Here is a 20533-nt window from a genome sequence, read left to right on the forward strand (position 1 = left end):
TAGTTAAATGGTTGCATAAGGGCATTTACACAAGATTCACACAACTTTCACCCAAGATTCATACACTTTTCTAATTGGATTCATCAGGCAAATGCATGAATCCTGGGCAGAAGTTGTGTGTAGCTTGTGTGAAAACATTTATCAATAGATTGTTGTCTGCGTCTCTATTGGGGAGATTTCCTTTCAGTTCTTTGGAGGACGGGACAAAGAAATGTTAACTCATCCCTACTCCATCCAAAGCTAAAAAAAAGCAAAAAATATTAGGCTTTAAATTTGTTTGGATTTTCTTTATAATTATGCAAGATATTTTTACTTGAACCCTATCTGAAGCCCACAAATTGCAAATTATGTTACACATTCTGCAGCTATGTTTTATTATTATTTTAGAATAACATCACAACACTCTAGAGTTTAATAAAATAGTATACAAACCTTTTTTTTTCTACAGCAATGGTCCATTTATATTTTACATTAAAATATCTAATAGACATGGCTTCTGTAACTCGTATCCTCTGTTCAGTATTGCTAAAAATGTACAGTCCATCCTACCTTGTATAGGACTACAGCCATATCTAAAATATGAACTTAGAATGCAGTTTTAACACTGTTTAGCAGAAGACACCAACTTATGCCGGTTCTCACCTCATGATCTAGAAGATTCTGCTGCCAGGTGTGCATTAAATAATTCCACAAATGATAATAAGATGGTCTTGAGTTTAAGCACGAGCCCAGTGTCCTTTATATCATGTTATTCCAGAATTACATCACATCAACTTAGCAGATGTCCTCATTGTCCCCATCCTTAAGCCGGTTCCTGGCTCTGTTTGGCTTCAAGACAAAGTCTGATATTATCCAAATAAAGTTCCATAAGAAAGAGAACTTGTCCTCTGTGTTTAATAGACCTCAATTCCTCTATATACATGGAATCCACAGCTCTGGTATCTGTATTTTTTATTTTTTGACATACAGGACACAAAGGTAGACACAATGTCAGGTAATCATCCTGATTTTTGTTACTTTTTTTTTCGTTTTTGCCAAAAAATGCAAGCAAAAAAAGAAGATAAATGTTTGTTCTTCCATACAAACATCTTCAATATGAAGACAATCAAAACAATAAAGAGAAGATGGAAGTGTGCAGTGGCCTTCCTCCTTGATGCAGCAACTGTGTCAGAAATGTGGATACATGTGGCATCCATTCATGGGTGAAGCGGGCTTAATGTGGCATCCTCCGTCCTTTTGCAATTGTATGATGATGAAATTAAGCACCTTTATTTCAACCAATACCACTGATGTTCACAGGCAAGACCTTCTCTGGAAATGTCCAACCATTATGAAACATCAGCCATCTGCAAACACAGTGTAAATCCATCAACTGACATTTTTATGAAATATTTGTTATTTTCAGATTTGCACTGCTTCTACTTATATGAGACAAAGTATTGGCTGTTAGGTTCCTGACGGGTAGTCCACCATTGACCCTGACGTGTTACTTCTTGAATTGCAAAGTTCATCTTTCCCCACTGCCCAAACTTTTCATATCTTCAACCTCTTCTCTTTCCCTCCCCACCCTTGAAGGTTCCCTCACCCAACCCAGAGTCTCATGCCATAGAGGTGGGTGACTGGCTCATTTGGACCCTCATGGACTGAATACAGTTCAGGATTTTTTTCTGGTGTCCAGCTAATGTAATTCCTATCCTCAGAAGGTCCCTAAAAAGACAGAATAATATTTCAGAGATTAGATGAAAAAAAGACAAAAATAAAATCTAAATTTGAAACATGGCAATTCATTTACAATCTAAAATTAATTAAGCAAAGATACAAAGAGCTATGAAAGTGTTCCCCCTCACTCTTGTGTTAATATGACTTCAGAATATATATTTGCTGTTGTTGTGGAGGCAACTTTTGTGAAACTGCGTATAGTCAATTATGTCCAGTCAGAAATCTGGACAATTGTTGCAGTGTCATAAAGTGCAGCAGAAACATGCCTGGCCCAAACACAGCCAACTAGGACTTTCATGGTAAGGATAGATTTTTGCGGGCAAGGAAAGTCTAACATGAAAAGTGTGCCATGGTTCTTCATTGATTGGTTGGTATGGTGAAAGGATAAAGCTTTTAAAGGACATGGTTTATTGTGACACACATTTTCATATGTTCCAGTATCAGCTTCTTTTGTGACCCTTGGCATTTGGTCATATGACATCTTAGAGCTGCAAAAAAGTTCCCTTTGCTAGATGCTATTATTACAGGTCTGAACAGGTAGATAAGGTATGTATATAATGCCCACCATGTGTCACCGACTACAGGTCTCACTCCATTTGATGTCTGAATATTGAAGTATCTCCACTCACAGCCACCAGCCCAACATTTCTTATCAGTCTTAGCCCTGTTGTCAATCCAGCCCAGTCCTCACTTGGTAAAAATTACCCTTACTTATATATTGTTTAAACAGTGGCACAATGCATTTTAGTTTACAGGGATATTTTTGGTAGCAACCTCAAGCATCAAGTGATAGGTGTACCACTGGAGCTGCCACAATGTCCTGCACAGTACCCTCCTTTGCTGCTCATACTTGACTGGAGCTCAAAGGGTGACATGCGCTCTTTCTTCAACAGGCAGCAGTGGAAACATGAGAGGTATCTCACATTAGCTATTTGTAGCCCAAGTAGATGGACACATAGATACATACTCTGGAGTCATCTGGGCGACAAGCTGCAATGAGGTGTAACCAGAGCTCAGGAAGTTATCTCTGTACTGTCCCATTTTGATAGCACTCAACCAGTCATCTACTGAGGTAAAGGCTGTGAAGTCTGGGATGGAGCGGTCAAGCAGTGGCTGGGAAGGCCTGTAAAAATACAAAACAACATTAGCCTATAATGGTGGCACTTAGTGTTCAGCACAGTATATTACAGACTATAAGTAGTAGAGATGTGCGATTCGTTTTGGAAAAATTAGTTTTTCGGACGAATTTTCGTTATTCGGAGATTCGGATGTATCCGAATTTCCGAACAACAGAAATTATGAATGAAAACGAATCAGAATTTCCGAAAACAAAATATCAGACAAAATTAGTTAGCGGTAGCCTGTACGAATTTTCGTTTAAGCACGAATTTCCGTTGCAGCAGAGTGACATTATTTTTTTTTTTAATGTCACTTTGCTGCAACGAAACAAACAAAACGAAAACGGAACAAAATTTCGTACAGACTACCTCTAATGCATTTTATCCGAATCCGAATCCCGAAAAGAATTGACTTTCAGACCCGAATCCTGAAAAACAAAATAACGCAAAAAACAAATAAAAAAGAAACAAAACAAAACAAATTTTTGCCGATGCAAAATGTCTAATAAGTAGACAGCAGTACACACATACCTCCAAAGACAATACACGTCAATCATTATGTATTTGAAAAACAATCTTATAAAACAGCTCACCACATTGAAGTGCAACTATACTTTATTAGTAAAGGTGGATAAATAGCCCCTTGTCCATGGTTGATAGTGAGGAGGGGCTGTTGGAAGGGTGACTAGAGACAAAACCTGGCTGCAGGAGGGGTGAGGAGTTCCTAAGTAAGGTGGGATAATCAGAATGAAAATGGGTTCATGGACAATTAAGGTATTCAGAAGTGAGGGGTACAGTCAGGGTATTGAAGGAGTAGAGGGTGCTGGAAGGATGATTGAGGAAGGTGTTAACAATCCTCAGACATTTGTACACCTATTGCCACTCTCTCACAGATAACCATGAAAACAAAAGTTGTTAGCTGTGAGATTCTGTTAAAGAGACCCTGTCACCAGACCAGTCCTTTGAAAAAAAAAAATATTCACGTGAGATTATTTGTGCATTTAACATATTTTATGTATTTTTTTTACCTGTAAACCCCCTATCCTTGTGTAGACATCCAAAAGCTCTGAGAGTGCTGCTGGGTGTCGCCATCTTGGATGTGAAGTCAGCAGCTGTCACTCTCATTCACTCCTCCCCTGTCAGCTACATAAATGTTCAATTAAGAAGGTGAGGAACGGAGGAGCTGGGCCAGCACTGAGAGTAATTAGACACCTCCAGAAGAGGATGACATGCAAGAAGAGAGCAATATTTTGTGGAAAAGAAAAACCCTGCAAGTAAGCATTTAAAATACTTGATCTTTCTATGATATTAGCTGAATGTTTTAAGTTGGTGACAGGGTCTCTTAAGCCTTTGAAAGCATTTATGAACATGATACATTCATATGTACAAAAATGATACAGTCACAACATATGTATTACATGCATGACAGGCAAAGGGTTAAATAAAGGCCTAAGTGTATGAATCAGGCCTCAACATGTATAGCTTTGTTTGGCAGGTTTATCAAACCCAGGGCCTACTATCCAAACATAACACACCAGCCTGGAATACCATGACAACAGAATTTGAATGTAATGTGTGGTGTTGTTAAAAACCAAAATGCATGTCTTCTTCCAAATGTGTTTCATCCACTGACAGCAGACCTATGATCAGGACAGACTCACACAGCAGGGATGGTGGCCACTGTTTTGAGGCTGGCGGGGTTCCTGATCATCTTGTCCAGAGTATTGACGATGTCCCCAAAGCGCGGCCGGCTGTTTCGATCCTTCTGCCAACAGTCCAGCATGAGCTGGTGCAGGGCTGCTGGACAGTCCATGGGGGGAGGCAGGCGGTAATCCTGCTCGATGGCATTGATGACCTGTGAAGAGAGAAAGAATCGGTGAGAGGACAGCACTTCCAAAGCAAATGGCCATAAAACTGCAGACCAGAAGAGCCAATGACTGAACAGAGAACCATAAAACAGACATAAAAATTAAGAGAACAAATGTTGCATATATTATGTCTGTCTATCAGCTCTGTGTATACGGCGGAGATGGTTAAAATGCTATCAAACTCTTTACTGCAGGAACTTTATAAAGTTAAAGTATAACTCCAGACAAAACTTATTTTTCTAGTTTAAGATAAAGTAAAGAAGGGTTAAGACCTGCATTGCTCTGCAAAGAGTTTGCTTGTTCTCCCTATGCTTGCGTGAGTTTCCTCAGTGTACTGTGGTTTCCTCTCACACGCCAAAGACATATTGGAAGGTTAACTCGCTCCTGTCTAAAATTGTCCCTGTATGAGTGTGAGATAGGGACTTTAGATTGTAAGCTCCTTGAGGGAAGGGACTGATATACATGTACAACTATGGAAAGTGCTGCGTAAATTGTAGGCGCTATATAAATACCTGTCATAAATAAACAAAAGTTTACCAAAAAAACGCCATTGTGTTTTTATTGCTGTCTGTGTCTCTGTTAGGGAGATCTAATTTTACAATTTCTCATTGCCATTGTCAGAGGAATAGAAAGTAAGGAGAAATCCGAAATGTTATGGTTGCCGCCAAAACAGGAGAAGAAGTGGTATGAGGACATTTGTTTCTCTGACAACTGTCAGTGGTAGCATTTGCTCTAATTTTGGGGACATTTCCATTTACTTCCTGTTGTGTCTGCAGGAAATCTTCCTGGTGAAGACACAAGATAGAAATCAGACATTGACAGACGTTTTAGTTCTTCACTAAAAAAAAGTGTCCGGAGTTACACTAGGTTATAAATTATATTAAAAAAATGTTTTCTGGTAGACTGTTGATTGTGGGTAAGGAATGATGACATCATGATAATGTTGTGGCACAGTGTTGATATAATTGTAGGTGAGGCATGATGAGAACATGGCAATGTCCTGATACAGTTACATAGTAGATAAGGGTAAAAAAATTGCACAGGTCCCTCCGGTCCAACATGTGTGTGTGTGTGTGTGTGTGAGATTAGGTTCTATTCTAAGAGTATACATCTGAACTCTTCTGGATGTTCCGCTATTAGACAGTGTCTCCCGGACACACGGGAGAGAAACATTTTCTCCCTGAAAGGTTTACTCTGCTCGATCTGCTGGGTTTTTTTTCTTGACATCGGGGCCGCCGTCATTCCGAAAAAAATAAATAAATAATGGCATAGGAACGAATAGCTACATTGCTATTGGCTATTGCAAATTGAAATAGCCAATAGCAGACTAGCTATTGCACCCACCCACTGCTGCCTTCAATCAGCAGAGGTGGACCTGAAATTCTCTATCAGGTCCTCCTTTACTGACTGACAGCAGCAGAGGGCGGGTGCCATAGCCAGCTTGCTATTGGCTATTGCAAATTGAAATAGCCAATAGCAATCTAGCTGTTCATTCATATGCTGTTTTTTTTATTATTCTGACGGCAGCAGCTGTCAGGATACTAAAAAAACAGCAGATAGCAAGGGAAGGGTTAGCTTCTTAGCTATCTGCCATCATTTCAGAGGGGTGCTCTCTTACTTGTTGTTGCACCCCCACCCCGCAGGTGGGGGTGGGTGGGGACAGAGGGCACCTCCCTGAAATGAGAAGGGCACCTCCCTGAAATGACTTATTTCAGGTTGGGATCCCTGATGCATATTCCTATATTTTGTGCTAATTGAGGAAGACATCTAGAAGTTTCTGAATAGGTCATTGCTTCCAGCAGTTACCTTTACCTGGGACAGATCCCCTCTGCCATTCCAAAAGAAACCTTCTGTCTTTTAACCTTAAATTGTGCCCATGTGTTCTCTTCAGAGCCCTAAGATTCATTAGGTTGTTATCACCAATACAGTCACCATTGATTAATTTGAGCATACTCTCTAAGGTATCTTGGACCCTTTCCAATTCTAGGACATCCCTTCTATTAATTGGGGACCAAAACTGAACTGCATACTCAAGAAGAAAGTCTTCTAAACCTTGCTCATAAGTCACTAGTAGTTTTTTTTTTTTTAAACAATGTAAAGGGACCAATGTGACCCCACCAATGCCAGATGTATTCCAAGTGCCATCCATGTATGGGCTCCACCCCACACACCCTCTACTGGAGTCTCCTTGAATGGTTACACCCCAAGCCTAGATGTTGAGGGCGCACAGCTATGCCATTGGTGGCGGTAGATCTCAATGCCAGGCAGTCACACATTGTTAGAAGCCTAGCAGAGATTCAATACCTACCATAATACACCCAAAACCTTAAAATCTTTTTTTTTAGTCAAAGTTCTCTTTTAAAGATACTAAAAAATTCACAAAGCTGTTAATAAAAACTCATTTATATAAACCGCCTTGCAATACACGTTTAGTGGCCTCTTAAATTTGCTGCTGGATAGTTATAAAACCGCACGTAGTCCTGTCGTGGCTTTTGCCTAGCTCACTGTAGCAACATCGCAGTGTAGTCTAGTTCTTCACCACCGACCGCCTTTGCTTTAATTGCTCCGTAGCACGACAGTCTACCTCTCCCCTCCTGTGTGATTACAGTGGTTTGGAGAGTGAGGGCAGTCAGGGCCGGGGCTGCAGCAGGTTAATCAAAGGCACACACTGTTCAGAGCATTGTTCTGCTCTCGCCTTCATTATATCCGCCGCTCACTGCATTACTGTAAGAGCTGAGCATCTCCACCAGCCTGACATGTTCAAAGCTTCTTCAAGTCCAATTACTTCCCAGTGCACTGGCTGCACTTTCCAATTTTCTTGCTTTATGCGGATTCTTTTCTTCTTTTTCAGCCTGATCCATCTGACACAGCAGCAGTTTTCAGTGCTCACCCACCAGCCAGCCCTCCCTCTCGCTCTCTCAAGCTTTGATTTGTGCAGTATTTCAACAGAGCACAGAGAAAGTACAAATCCCCTGCTCTCTGCCTACTAGAAACGGTGTGCACACTGTCAGCTGCCACCTGTGTTTTAGGACCGACCTGGCAAGAACGATCCTCACATACTTGGCTCTTGTGTGTATGTGTCATTAGAAGGTAATGGTATGTGACAAGTAACCATTCAAGTTGTAGCAGATTCTCTACATGAACCAAAAGCTTGTATCCAGTCTCTGTAGAGTTCAGAGCGTCACACTGCTGCCCCTCCTGTCTCTGAGTAACCACAAGTCCCAGCAAACCCACTCTACAACACATGTAGTCTGACACGTAGATTAGCCACCTCCCTCGCCTCTTGGTGCTGACAAACGTATATCCCCAACAAATACAATATACAGTGTACTTTTAAAAAATGCATTCAATTTCACAAACACTGTTTGTTTCATATTGAGGCACATTTGTTTCCCTTTTTCTGTCCATTCAATGGTGGACACATAGTATGAAAACAAAAAATTCAAGTTTAACTGTATCCACTCAGTGCCCCTGGATGCCGCTACATCTGCTGTCTTGCACACATATCTTCAGGGAGTCTCACTCTATTAGATAGCGGCTCCCTGACGTCCGCAAGAGAGGCATTTTCTCCCTGAAAGGTTTACTCTGAGTAAACCTTGCCGATAAGATATCAGTGGGTAAGGTTTCAGAGTGAGGCTTGCCTCCTGGAGGAAGGTCATGTGATCTCTAGAGTAGCCTCAGAACGAGGCTTGCCTCCTGGAGGAAGGTCATGTGATCTCTAGAGTAGCCTCAGAATGAGGTTTGGCTCCCAGAAGGAAGAAACTACTTGCTGCACAGAGAGGGCGGACATAGACTACTATTGAGCCGGTACAGGCACTGCTGCAGGGTTGAGAGAGTGCTGTTAACCCTTTGTGGATAATATAGAATCAATTATATGTCCTGGTTGTCTAGTTATAGAGAACATTTATTTCATTTGCTGCCCATAGCAACTAGTCAACTGTGTATCAGGGACTTTACTCCTCAGCATTTTTTTATAAAGGGCTGTCTAATAAATTGTGACCTTTACCCTGACAGATACTTGAACATCAATTCACAAATCTGATGTGTGTGTATATATATATATATATATAATTATTATTATCATTGACCTCCCTGAAATGAGATGGGAACCTCCCTTAAATAAGGTTTTGCAGGTTGGAATGTCTGGGTCAGTCATCAGGAACATTGTTGTCTGAGGACCATCCAATAGACAGCACACCTCCATAAAAGACATTCTAGAATTCTGACCAACCACACAGCATATACAACTGGTGCACATGTAAAACCAACAAAATGGTGGTCTCCAGTGGTGGTGCTAAAGGGACATGATAGCATACTATAGGCTCAATCATCAATCATTACACATGAATAATGATCTTTAGTGAAAGTTCTTTCAAGAATTACTTTAGGAACATTAAACAGCCATATAACACATGTACCTTGATAAATACATAGCACAATATTTGACAACTGGCATCACACCAGTTGTCCAGCAATTAGTATTGGAAACTACCATCCATTTACCAGTGACGCCATGCAATTCATTGTTCATTTCATTTCAAAGTTGAACGAACCCTTTAAAGTAAAACTGTTATACAGCAAACAGGTTGTATTAATTACATAATTGATTGAACAGTATTCACCCCCAATTACCAAATGGTATAACTTGCTGGAAGATCCCCTGAAACCAGGAAACAAGGTGTAAAACCTATGGAGAACCACACTGCACTGTGGGATGCAGGGATGCATTGTGGTCCTGACTGAATCAGGAAGTGGAATACTACTGCCTAGTGTTCTGGTAAGTGCCTATTTTATCCCATGCTAATGACAGGTTTGCTTTAATCTAATTGGTGGATACAGGGAATTAATTCAATAGATCATATACATATAATCAATAAAGGTAACAATAATTATAATTATAGTGTTTAGCGAGTGAGAAATAATTGCTTTCTTACGTCCTGATTGGACATGTCCCAGTATGGCCGTTCTCCGAATGACATAACTTCCCACATGACAATACCGTAACTCCAGACATCGCTGGCCGATGTAAATTTGCGATAAGCAATAGCCTCTGGTGCTGTCCATCTCACTGGGATCTTCCCCCCCTGAGAAAAATAAATAATAATGATGTTAATACTGATTTGGCTAAGCATCAGACATTATTAGGTAAGCTGAACTTCGGCATAAGCATATATCATCTAAATATAAGAGTTGTGTGTATTTTTACTTGAATCTTGGTGAGCTTTGTCTAATGTCAAGAAAGTAGATTAGTTCCACTCTGAATTTATAAAGGAAACGTTACGATAATTCAGAAATAGGATTAATGGTATTGTTCGCTCTCAGAAATAAATAGAAAGATATCAACACTGGTGGACCAAAGCCAAAAGAATAGACAATGAAACAGGTATGCAGTGGACAAAAGCACAAGTGGTCAACTGCAACTGTGACTTGGGTGAAATCCCAACTTCAGCCAAGATGTTTATTTAAAGTGTATGCATATCCAAAACTTGTTTTATTTTTTATATCTCCCTTTACTTGCTCCCTCAATAGATCTCCCTTTACTTCCTGGAACTCTGGCACATGTGACTAGAACATGTGACCATGTCCATCATCTCAGAGAAGAAAAATGCCTTTCCCTGAGATCTAGTGAGATTACAGATGAGATTTCCCAGCAATGCTCTGCTGATGTAGCCTTCCCAGGATGCAACGCTTAGATACATTACATCACTAATGCCCAAGAGGACCAGGAGGTGGAAACACAATAATTGTAAGTAAAATGATCAATGAATGTAAGATGATTTCATATGAGCATGCAGAGGGGATATTTAGTGAAAGGGGGTAAAGGTCCACTTTGTAGGCCACTTCTGCATAGGTGGTCCAATCAGATCCGCCTGTCAGTTTTTCAGGTGGACCATATCAGAAGCTCAATGTAACTGTATGGGCAGTCAGATGTAAAAGGACCTGTGTCTGGATATGTTTAAATTCCCCTAACTCTATCTAGGTCCAGAACAAAAACGGAACAGAGTTCCATTTTAGGACCTCATCATGATGGATTGGAGGTAATCAGATGTAAGCGAACACATGTCCACTTACATTCGACTCCCCATAGACTCTTGCGATAGAGGAAAAAACTGCACAAAGACGGCTGTCACTTTTGTTCTGTACTGGTCTGATTAGCAAGGGATCTGTGTATGAATCTTCTGATCGGAAGCAATGGCACCCATGTGAAAGGAGCCTAATGTGGTTCATGGAACTTTGAGAACCGCTGCCATAAGTTATGACTAAAACAACAATAGAAATGTTATAAAGTAACATAAATCTGTCTGAATATAAGCATACATCTTTATATGGACACTCCATTCTCTACTAGCTGTACTGAAATCCAACATAATAAAAAAAATATTTGTACCACAAGGTTTTGTGTCTTCTTTCATAGTCCTCGATGCACAACATGGACATTGTATGCATTAGCAGCACAACAGACACAGCCAGCACTACAACAATGCACATGTCAACACTAGGAAGGACACAGTGGACTACCGTACAGAATGAGTGTTCATTATAATGCAAATTCAACAATTCCTGTTCCTTCTGAGAGGGACTGTATCTCAAAGCTCAAGGTGGCAGCTCCCGGCACTGAGCAAGTCTATTAATATTGCTGCTTATTTCAAGGGCAAAGGGAGGCTTGACTTAAAGAAATGCATTTAATCTAGTGTGATAAAGACATCTCATTCAGGACCTCACCACATCCACCCAGCAATGAATTCTCCCCTGCATCTGACTAACATAAACTAAAAAGTGCTTTATTCACTCATCACTTCTGAGAAATAAGCTATGCATTATGGATAGGATTTAGATGGGATTATAGCAAGCCAAAAAAAAAAAAAAAGGGAAAGAGGGGGGGGAAAAAGGAAGCAACAAGAGGATCTGTAACGCTGACCAGATGTGAGTAGAGCCCAGAGACAAATCAGTTTCATTTAAACACTTCATCTCCATTATGTCTGTTGAGCGGAGATTTGCCATTATCTGGTGTAAGAGGAGGTATGTGCGGCTTTGTTCTTTTATTTAACAAAGATGTATTCTTAAGGCACCGGCTCCTGAATTTTATGACTATTTATCTTGTGGATTAACCCTTACTAAGGAGGAAGATATATAATTTCTACCATGAAATTTGGAAAACGGAGATTGTAGATCGTCAATCAATAGTGTACTGAATTCCAGTGCTTAGCGTGTTCATGTCTTTCTCGCTGTCTGCGGTGCCGCATTGCTCTGTGTACGGAATTACTGCAAAACCAAACTGTGAGCAGATAAACACTTGACAGGCTTCATACTGTCCCACAGATCATCCAGAAGCTGTACTAGTATCAGACAATTGTGTTCAATGCTGTGTTTTTTCTTTTCACATAGCATGTCTATATAATGTTATGCAGGGGGCACAGTCTACCTGCTCAAGGCCTCAGTTTTTCTTCCAGTCACAGCAATAATGCGCTAGCATGCCCAACTCCTTTTGCTACTAATATGGTAATCTGGGAACGGCTTTTGGTTACCTGTTTGTAATGCAAATCAGATATTCCCAAACATACCTACTGAAGACTCCTTACTGTTTCCCATCTTAGGAAATCCGGAAATATCACAGTGCTAGCCCTAAGCTCTCCGTAGCTTGGGACTCTGAATTTGATGGGTGATTCATCAAGCAGAGAGAGAAATAGGAGCCAGCACATGATTCAGAAAGCACACCTACCAGTTCAACAAACTGAATGAGCCCAATAGTGCTGACTGCTACATGCTATACATTGTACACTAAACTGCAGAAGGAGTTTTCTGATAAAGCATATCAAAATAAAATGTCATGTTTTCCAAGTAAATAATTCCTTTTAATGGCTGCAGCTAATTCTAGACCTGGAAATTTAAAGAGACCTTGTCACCAGACCATTAATTTCAACAAAAATCTTCCCATATGAATATATATATATATATTTGAATTTAACGCACAGTAATATACAAATTGTTTAAGGAAATGATAAAGGACTATCTACAAGACTTTGTATGTGGTAATGGTATGATAAGTGACAACCAGCATGGATTTATGAAACACCGTTCTTGTCAGACCAACCTACTAACATTGTATGAGGAGGTGAGTAGCAACCTTGATGTAGGAAAGCCAGTGTATGTAGTGTACCTAGATTTTGCTATGCTACTGCATAAATGCTTAATATACAAGCTACAATCTATGGGCATTGATAAAATGGTGTGTACCACAAACAAAAAACAACAACGAGTTTTAACACTTCCCTGCTCTAGACAACATTTTGGTTTAGATCTACTTCAAGCAAGAAGACCTACTACTGGAGTGCCCAAGAGCTACAATAAATCATCGGATGGTTTAACTCTACAGCATTAATCAAAGTTAGAAATATTTGTTTTGCACTGACCCTTTAAATAATCCTAACAATTTCCTTTAAAAACACAAATCAGCTTACCAAGGAGCTGGTGTACGTTGGATCTGACGTATCATCCTGCAGATAGCGAGACAGCCCAAAGTCAGACACCTTGCACACCAGGTTGCTATTCACCAGGATGTTCCTGGCTGCCAGGTCTCTGTGCACATAATTCATTTCCGACAGATACTTCATGCCAGCTGCAATCCCTCGAAGCATTCCCACCAGCTGGATCACTGTAAACTGCCCATCGTTTTGCTAAACAAGATTAAAAAAAAAAAGGTATTAATAATCTACTTTGGATATTTACCATTAAAATGTCCAACTCAACCTTCTTTACAAAATGTTCTTCTGGAACAGTATAATTAGATTTATTCTGAATAGAATAACTTCATGTACCCTTTATACAAGTTCTGTAATCCCAGGGCTGAAAATCCTTGTTCAGGTATTACCTTTCTTTCTGCACCATAAAACACCAAGGACTTTATATTCGGTACATTCAGCTAATAAACAGGCTAAGCATACAGAAGCTGCTATAGTACAGCTGGACGCAAAATACAATAAGCCACGCTCACTCTGTTCAACGCGAGACACAAGGGAGACTAAGGACAAGGTTGGTTGTAATATGAACACTGCGGAAAGTAAGGCAATAAATGATGGTCATTAGCAAAAGAAAGTTATTATACAGCTAAGTGAGGCCATGGACACAAAATTGCCTTGCTCTCCCATGTTTTTGTTTAAATGAGACACTGAGGGTGGTATAGCATACTCAAAATTGGCCTCATAGATAGTATAGATGAAAGTAAAATTACATAAATAATGCTTTTTTCCAGCACCTTTTTTTCTGGCTGAACTCCAGGCAAATATAAAAGACGCAAGTAATGCAGCTCTGTTTTAAATAGCACATCATTAAATTAAATTTTAAATGGCAGCAGTGTAAGTATCTGAATGTGACTTGGTATCAGCCTTTTGTATGGCAGAGGTCAGACTTGGAAAAGGAGCAGCACAATGAGTGCTTGCCTGGAGTTGAGCTTTAGTATTCTGTGTGGGCACAGCTGTCATGATCTAGATAGGGAATAAAAGATATCTATGCTTTCCTACTCTGCCCCATGTCACAGGAAAAGGGATGGTTGTGTAAACATGCCTTAAGCAACAACATACCATTACCAAGTTAATGCTTTTGTAGAATTCCACTAAAATGTTATTTACAGATCAGCGTGGCTTGGAATTTTGCTGCATCTCTACTTACTAGTGTAGATGAGCCATGTCCAGACATCTATTGCAACATTTATATAAGCTTAATTTATATAAACTGACTATGCATGGAAAAGGTAAGTGGCCTAAGATAGGACATTTGGTCTACTTTGACTCAAGTAGTTCGACATCCTAACTCTATGGATGGAGTCATAATTAATTCAGCCGCAGATACTTTCCATGTCATCAGGAGGGTAGGCAGTTGGAATGGTCAGTTGTCAGGACTAATCAATTTCTTAAGGCATAAGTCTGATTAAAAGGTAAGGTGGGTTGGTAGGAAGTTAACTGTTTTTCCCAGCCCAATATGATAGATTAGCTTCCACCATAGTAGGCTTTCCCTTAAATCCCCCAGTGACACCATCCCGCATCACATGAAGGGATAACCAGTCACCTGATGCCTTCCTCAGAGATGTGCCCATTTTGCAAGCCACAGATTTCAGGGATCCACTGCACTGCAGCCACTGTAGGTGCCATGTGGTGCCCAAGTGGCCACACAGTTAACAGAAGTATGTGAATTTTAAACCACATCTAAATCAACTTAAAGGAGAATGCATAATAAATCACTTCTAGTCATTTAAATACCAACTGCACCAAAATAAAAGGTCTGGGTGCACCGCTGGTAGTCGCCATTTGTGTTTCCATTAATGTTCATGAATAAAGTCTGTGGAGGAAACCCCAAAATGATTGGATGAGCATACATATAGTTTTCATATACACAGAATCTGTAGACCTATAAACTTGATTAGGAGAGGATCCAGATGGCAAGAGTTCTCAAACCCTAATACAGCTAGGCCTGATTGCTAACTGCTCAGCCACCACATCGTAATATGGTCACATTGCTCCCACATTTACTCCAAAAGACAGAAATATTCATGCAGCAGAATCCTTTTGGAATGTATTGAAAAAGCAAATCTTTGCTTCAACATAAAACTTGACGACATAAACAGAAAATCCTGACAGGAACACAAGTGCGTAGAGAGCAGGTGATACGTTTGACAGATTCCCCTGGCACACATAGGCTCCTATGTATTTTGTACAGGTGCATTGCTATCCAGGCTCTGCTCTACTCTGTGTTATCCTCCTTCTAAGACACAGGAGGCCCCTAAGGACTGGATCCTATAACCTACTTTCATGAGGAACCAAGGCTCCAATTAATGTCCCTATTTTTATCTTGAGGCTGAAATTAGATTTTTTTAGGTCATCTGCAGCTAGCATTTGGCTGGTACTTAATCTTCACAATCACACTGCAGTGTCTCCAGACAACTTCATCAATATAGGACAAGGATGTTCACTATGTATATTCGTCTGTGTGTGTCTGAGCAGAACCTTTTATTAAAAGAAACAAATATTAAAAAGCACATCTCTCTAATTTCAATGTAAGATGGTGACAAGAGTGTCTGCAGAAAATGAAGAGGCTATTTAACATGACACATGCAAACATTGCCCATGCATTGTGTCAAACAAATTTAACCACTTGTCCAGTGTTATGAAATCAAACATATCTTTGGTTGCATTAAGGCTTTGCACCCATTATAGAAAGCTTTGGTACTCAGGATGTAAAGACTCCAGTATGACGTGTGCTCATAGCATAGCAAGATAGGAGTCTATGGATTTGGCTACTCCTTCGATCTAGGTCAGGGTAGCCAAGCTTCTTCAGTAGTGTAACAACTTCAAATAGGATTGTGGAAATAAGCAACTATAAAAGCTGGCAAAGCAAAGCAGTGTTACAACTGATGAGTGCTCCATTTACTATGCTACAGAGCAATGATGTGCAACCTTTACATTTCAGCTCACAGAATTAAAATGAAAGGAATCCTATACACAAGAAGTTTGGAGTATGTAAAAGATGGTAAGGAGTGGCTTACCCGCAGGAAGGAGTCCAGCGCACCATTTTCCATGAACTCAGTAATGATCATAACAGGTCGGCTCTTGGTCACCACACCCTCAAGTCGGATGATGTTGGGATGATCAAACTGGCCCATAATGCTTGCTTCACTCAGAAAATCCCTTCTTTGCTTTTCAGAATATCCAGCTTTAAGTGTTTTTATAGCAACATAGATTTCCCTCTTCCCAGGGAGCTTCAGACGGCCCTTGTACACCTCCCCAAACTCTCCTGTGGGACAGAAACAAACATGTCACTGAGCACTAATGTACATAAGATGTCTGTGATCAAAGAGGATGTCAGAGATCAGAGGAGTAAGTAAGAATTCCTTCTGATCTCTGGCATCCTACTTCATATTTCATGGTGATCCCACATACTGTCAATTAATTCCACTTTGTTTATACTTCGTTCTCTTCCAACACTACTAATAATATATTTCCATTTATTAATTTAGAACAGTTACATTTGTAAGGCGAGTACCTATGTGCAAGTCAATCCAAAACGTTGTTGTTTGTTTTGGATAGAATGGGGAAGGGCTAGAACTGCTGTTGGGTTTTTACTGCTATCTGGGGCTTCGTTAGAGGGCCTCTTAACAAGACCTAAAGACCAATCCCAGTCTCCATGTCATAATGTTTAGGTCTCTATATTATATTTCATGAACAGAAAAAGGAATTACCTTAAAAGAAATTAATAGTGTTTTAGTAAATAATTTCTTTATCTAGTATGTTCAGCATGAAAACATTTGTATTTGTTTATACTCAGATAAATGTTTACCAATGACAGCCAGCTGGAGATGTTCTTTAGGCAACTTTGCAAGTCTTCCCCAAACTATCCCACTGTTAGGCTGTGAATAGTTTAAATAGTCAATGTTGTGGAAATATTTGAATAGCAGGACATCAATTTACACATACAAGTCCTTTCCCCCCTCTTCTACCTGATATGGATCTGTATAGAGTTTTGGTTATGCACAGGCAGTCATCACAGAAAAGGCAGAAGTGCTGGTCTTTCTTATTAGACAGCCATTACAAAAACCTTCAAAGAACAACATATTACATACTATTAAATTACATTTTAAAATGGTTTATTTGTAAATATGTTTTAAAAATAATGTAATGATGCTGCATCCATGTATTTTCCTTGATGTACTGTACATACTAGGTAAATATATTGCTATCACAAGGAGGCCAGGTTTGTCCCTTTGGCACATTGTAACTATTGCCATAGCTGATAGAAATAGTAGAAATGCTCTTGAAGGTTTGTGGAAAAATAAATGCCCACCTGCCCCAATAACCTCTTCAATTTTCACAAAAGAGACGTCAATCTCCTTAGCAAATTCCCTCACAGCTTCATTGGGATCTTCATATGTGAAGGGGTCGATATAAATCTTCATTCCTGGAGAGCCTGAAAACAACAGAACAGAGATACGTTAGCTGGATGTCCTTTGGTAATTAGTCCTTTCTTAAACCACAATAAAAGTGTTAAATGTCCTGTTTTTGCTACCAGTATCTGCAACGTAAAGGAGCTGCCACTGTGGGAAACATAAATTATACTGCATCAGTGGCTGCTTGCCAAGATCTCTGAGGCTGCAATGGTCCTAAGCTAAGATGCTTACTGTTTTTGACTCTGAAGGGGATCTGTGGAGTCTCAGCAGAACGCTGAAATAGTTGTGTAGACGTTTAATGACTCCTGCTACAGTCAGGGGACACCAGAAAATCTACCATGCACATTAATAATATGTAAATATTTCTGTGCACATGAATTATTGAGCATACATCACCTATATACCTGGACCTGGTGCACAGGATTGTTGTGGACATTTTATTAGGAAGTGTTTTTAGTATATTGTATATGTGAATATTGTCATTATGTCTCTCAGTGTCAGGTTTGCTGGGCTACGCTCTATGGAGCGTGGCCCGGAATTAATCAGCACTGGGGGTAAACCATTGGAGTAGATATCTTCCTGTGGATGTGGAGATGCGGCGGCTGTGTGCAGAGGTCTCCGCTGGCGAATGGTCCATGTGCTATGCGCTGGGCTGTTGGCCAGGGGAGATTGATGTGCTTGGCGGAGCAGTATTTTCTTAGCGAGTGTATGGACGCCGGCTAGGGTCCCTGCGCAATGAGCGGATTTATTGGCTTGGCGTGGATGCATTTGTTTTGAGAACGCGGTATCATTTCGGATACATATCTGCCTTTATGAAAGGAACATGCGTTTATCTTTTTGGTGCATCTGATCAACGCACTGGAAATAATATGGCATTGTCCCTGCAGATAAGCTTGCATTCATGAGAACCGTAGTATTTTTATTGGGCATTGATCATTGAGCAATGCTGGATAAAGTTCGCTCCAGTGGTAACGGTGAGATTATGTGTGTGGGTCTGGGAAGATGGCGGCGTCCATAGGCAAGCATGCTGACTCCTTTGTGTAGTGTTTCTGTTGCACATGGTTTAAGTCATTTGCACCAGAGGCTATGAGCTATGCTTCTACTCTGATACAGACATATACTCCCCTTTCTATTGCATACATGTGTTTCATTGGCCGGCTCTGTGTTATGTTGATGTATTGAGGAAGCGATTGGCTGTTGGGGCCATCACTTCCGGTTTGTCATTCCTTTTGTGTGCTACAAATAAAAGGATCTGACTCCATTCAGGAGGATAGAGACTGAGGATCCAACGTGACAACAGGTCATGTCTGTGTTTCCTTGCTGAGCGCGTTCGGCCAAATTATATAAAGAGAGCAGGGAACTGTGCTTTTAAGCGCAGCGGATTTAAATACACAGGAAGCGCATATTCATTTCTATAACAGGACGAGTGGCCACAAAACTGACTGAACTGACTACATGAATCAGAGAATTTAAAATGAAAGTAGCAGATTATATTAGTAAAAGTGTCACATCCAGTGCATGTATTACTGCACTGGCTGATAGCGAAAGAAAAACGGGAAGCCACAGCTGGTAAGATTGTTTTTGTTCACCTTAAGGCTGGGTTCACAACTAGGCGGCACTGTTTTTGCGTGCTTATATGCGCTTTAACAGCAAGTGGTTATTTGCACATTTATGCGCGTTGTGCACATTTGTATGCGCGTTTTAACACGCGTAGATGAAAACGCGCTTTTTGATTGGCAGCTGATAAAACATTGAGGGCAATGGAAGAACGCGCGTATAAACGCTCAAAAACGTTCATGAAAATGTACAACATGCTTTTGCTGCGTGTTTTTGGGCATTTCCAATTACGGCTACGGGGAAGAAAAGTGATTTTAACTGCCCAAAAAAGCTCCTGTATCTTTTTGGGCATTTTTCTACTGGCGTCTTTCTGCTCAGGTGTGAACCAGGACCATTGAAAATCATGGGATTTTTTGTGTTGGGCAGTTAAAAGCGCTTTTCGAACTGCTCAAAAACTCCTAGGTGTGAATCAGGGCTAAAGTAAACCTGTGGCTAGGCTATGGGAATATAGGCATTATTATGTTCTTATGCAATTATGTGGGCTTTATAACAAAGCATTACTAACCTCTGTAGCTGCAAGATCTGTGGAATAATTAATCCTCAAACTTTATAACAAAGGCACTGAAGTTTCATACTGTAGCAGCATGGACTTTATATTTCTAAGATAAACCAGTGCAAGTGCTGTAAACCGTTCAGAAATTACTGCAGCCTCATTTCAAAGTCTCTTTGGTAAACTTTGAATATCATTTACTCACAATGCCTGCATATACAGAGATCAGGAAGGGCATGTTTTAAAAATAATTTATAGTTTGTAAAAAATATGTATATTCTTGAATGTCTATAACCTGTTTACAGGTTAATCTTTAGCAAATATGAGGGTAAGGTCTAGCTAAGCTCATTCTCAATTTAGTACCTATAACTCTCAGTCTTGAATTTTAATGGATGACCTTAGTAAATTTGCTTGCAGAGGTACTTTTATCATGGTGTATGGGATTACACATAATGTTTGAAAATGTGTGCAGTTTGCTTTTTTCCAAGTTGCTAAAATACAGGTCCCCTTTGCTAGCTTGGTGCAATGGAATTTTCTTTTAAATATATAATCCACGCGCATATATATATATTTTTGGTATATGTTGATGCTATAACATCTTCAGTTTCAGTCCAGCAAATATTTATTTACTGAACCTCTGCTTGTGCAGGTTCGCTTTCCTATCTCATCTATAAAAAATGATTTCTGTGGATCTGACAATCTTTCAGAGGACATGATTAAATCTTCTTCAGTCTTTACCCGGCATGTGAGGAAATGAAGATTCCATATTGCTGTGACACTAGATCTT

At 40.0% G+C, this 20533-nt stretch overlaps 1 protein-coding gene across 1 annotated transcript in view; it reads right to left on the minus strand.

Annotated features, from left to right (window-relative positions):
• Positions 1-1027: 1027 nt before the first annotated feature.
• Positions 1028-20533, minus strand: part of EPHB1 (EPH receptor B1) — a 259254-nt gene continuing 239748 nt past the window's right edge. Inside the window, exons 10-16 of the mRNA XM_018555329.1 lie at positions 17537-17659; positions 16242-16489; positions 13165-13380; positions 9640-9789; positions 4499-4692; positions 2687-2842; positions 1028-1707 (exon numbers count right to left, since the gene is read on the minus strand). Of these exons, the coding sequence (XP_018410831.1) occupies positions 1599-1707; positions 2687-2842; positions 4499-4692; positions 9640-9789; positions 13165-13380; positions 16242-16489; positions 17537-17659 (1196 nt within the window). The 3' untranslated portion in view covers positions 1028-1598. The remainder of the gene's footprint in view (positions 1708-2686; positions 2843-4498; positions 4693-9639; positions 9790-13164; positions 13381-16241; positions 16490-17536; positions 17660-20533) is intronic.

The sequence above is a fragment of the Nanorana parkeri genome, unplaced genomic scaffold, assembly GCF_000935625.1.
Source record: "Nanorana parkeri isolate BGI_ZX_2015 unplaced genomic scaffold, ASM93562v1 scaffold192, whole genome shotgun sequence".
NCBI classification, from domain to species: domain Eukaryota; kingdom Metazoa; phylum Chordata; class Amphibia; order Anura; family Dicroglossidae; genus Nanorana; species Nanorana parkeri.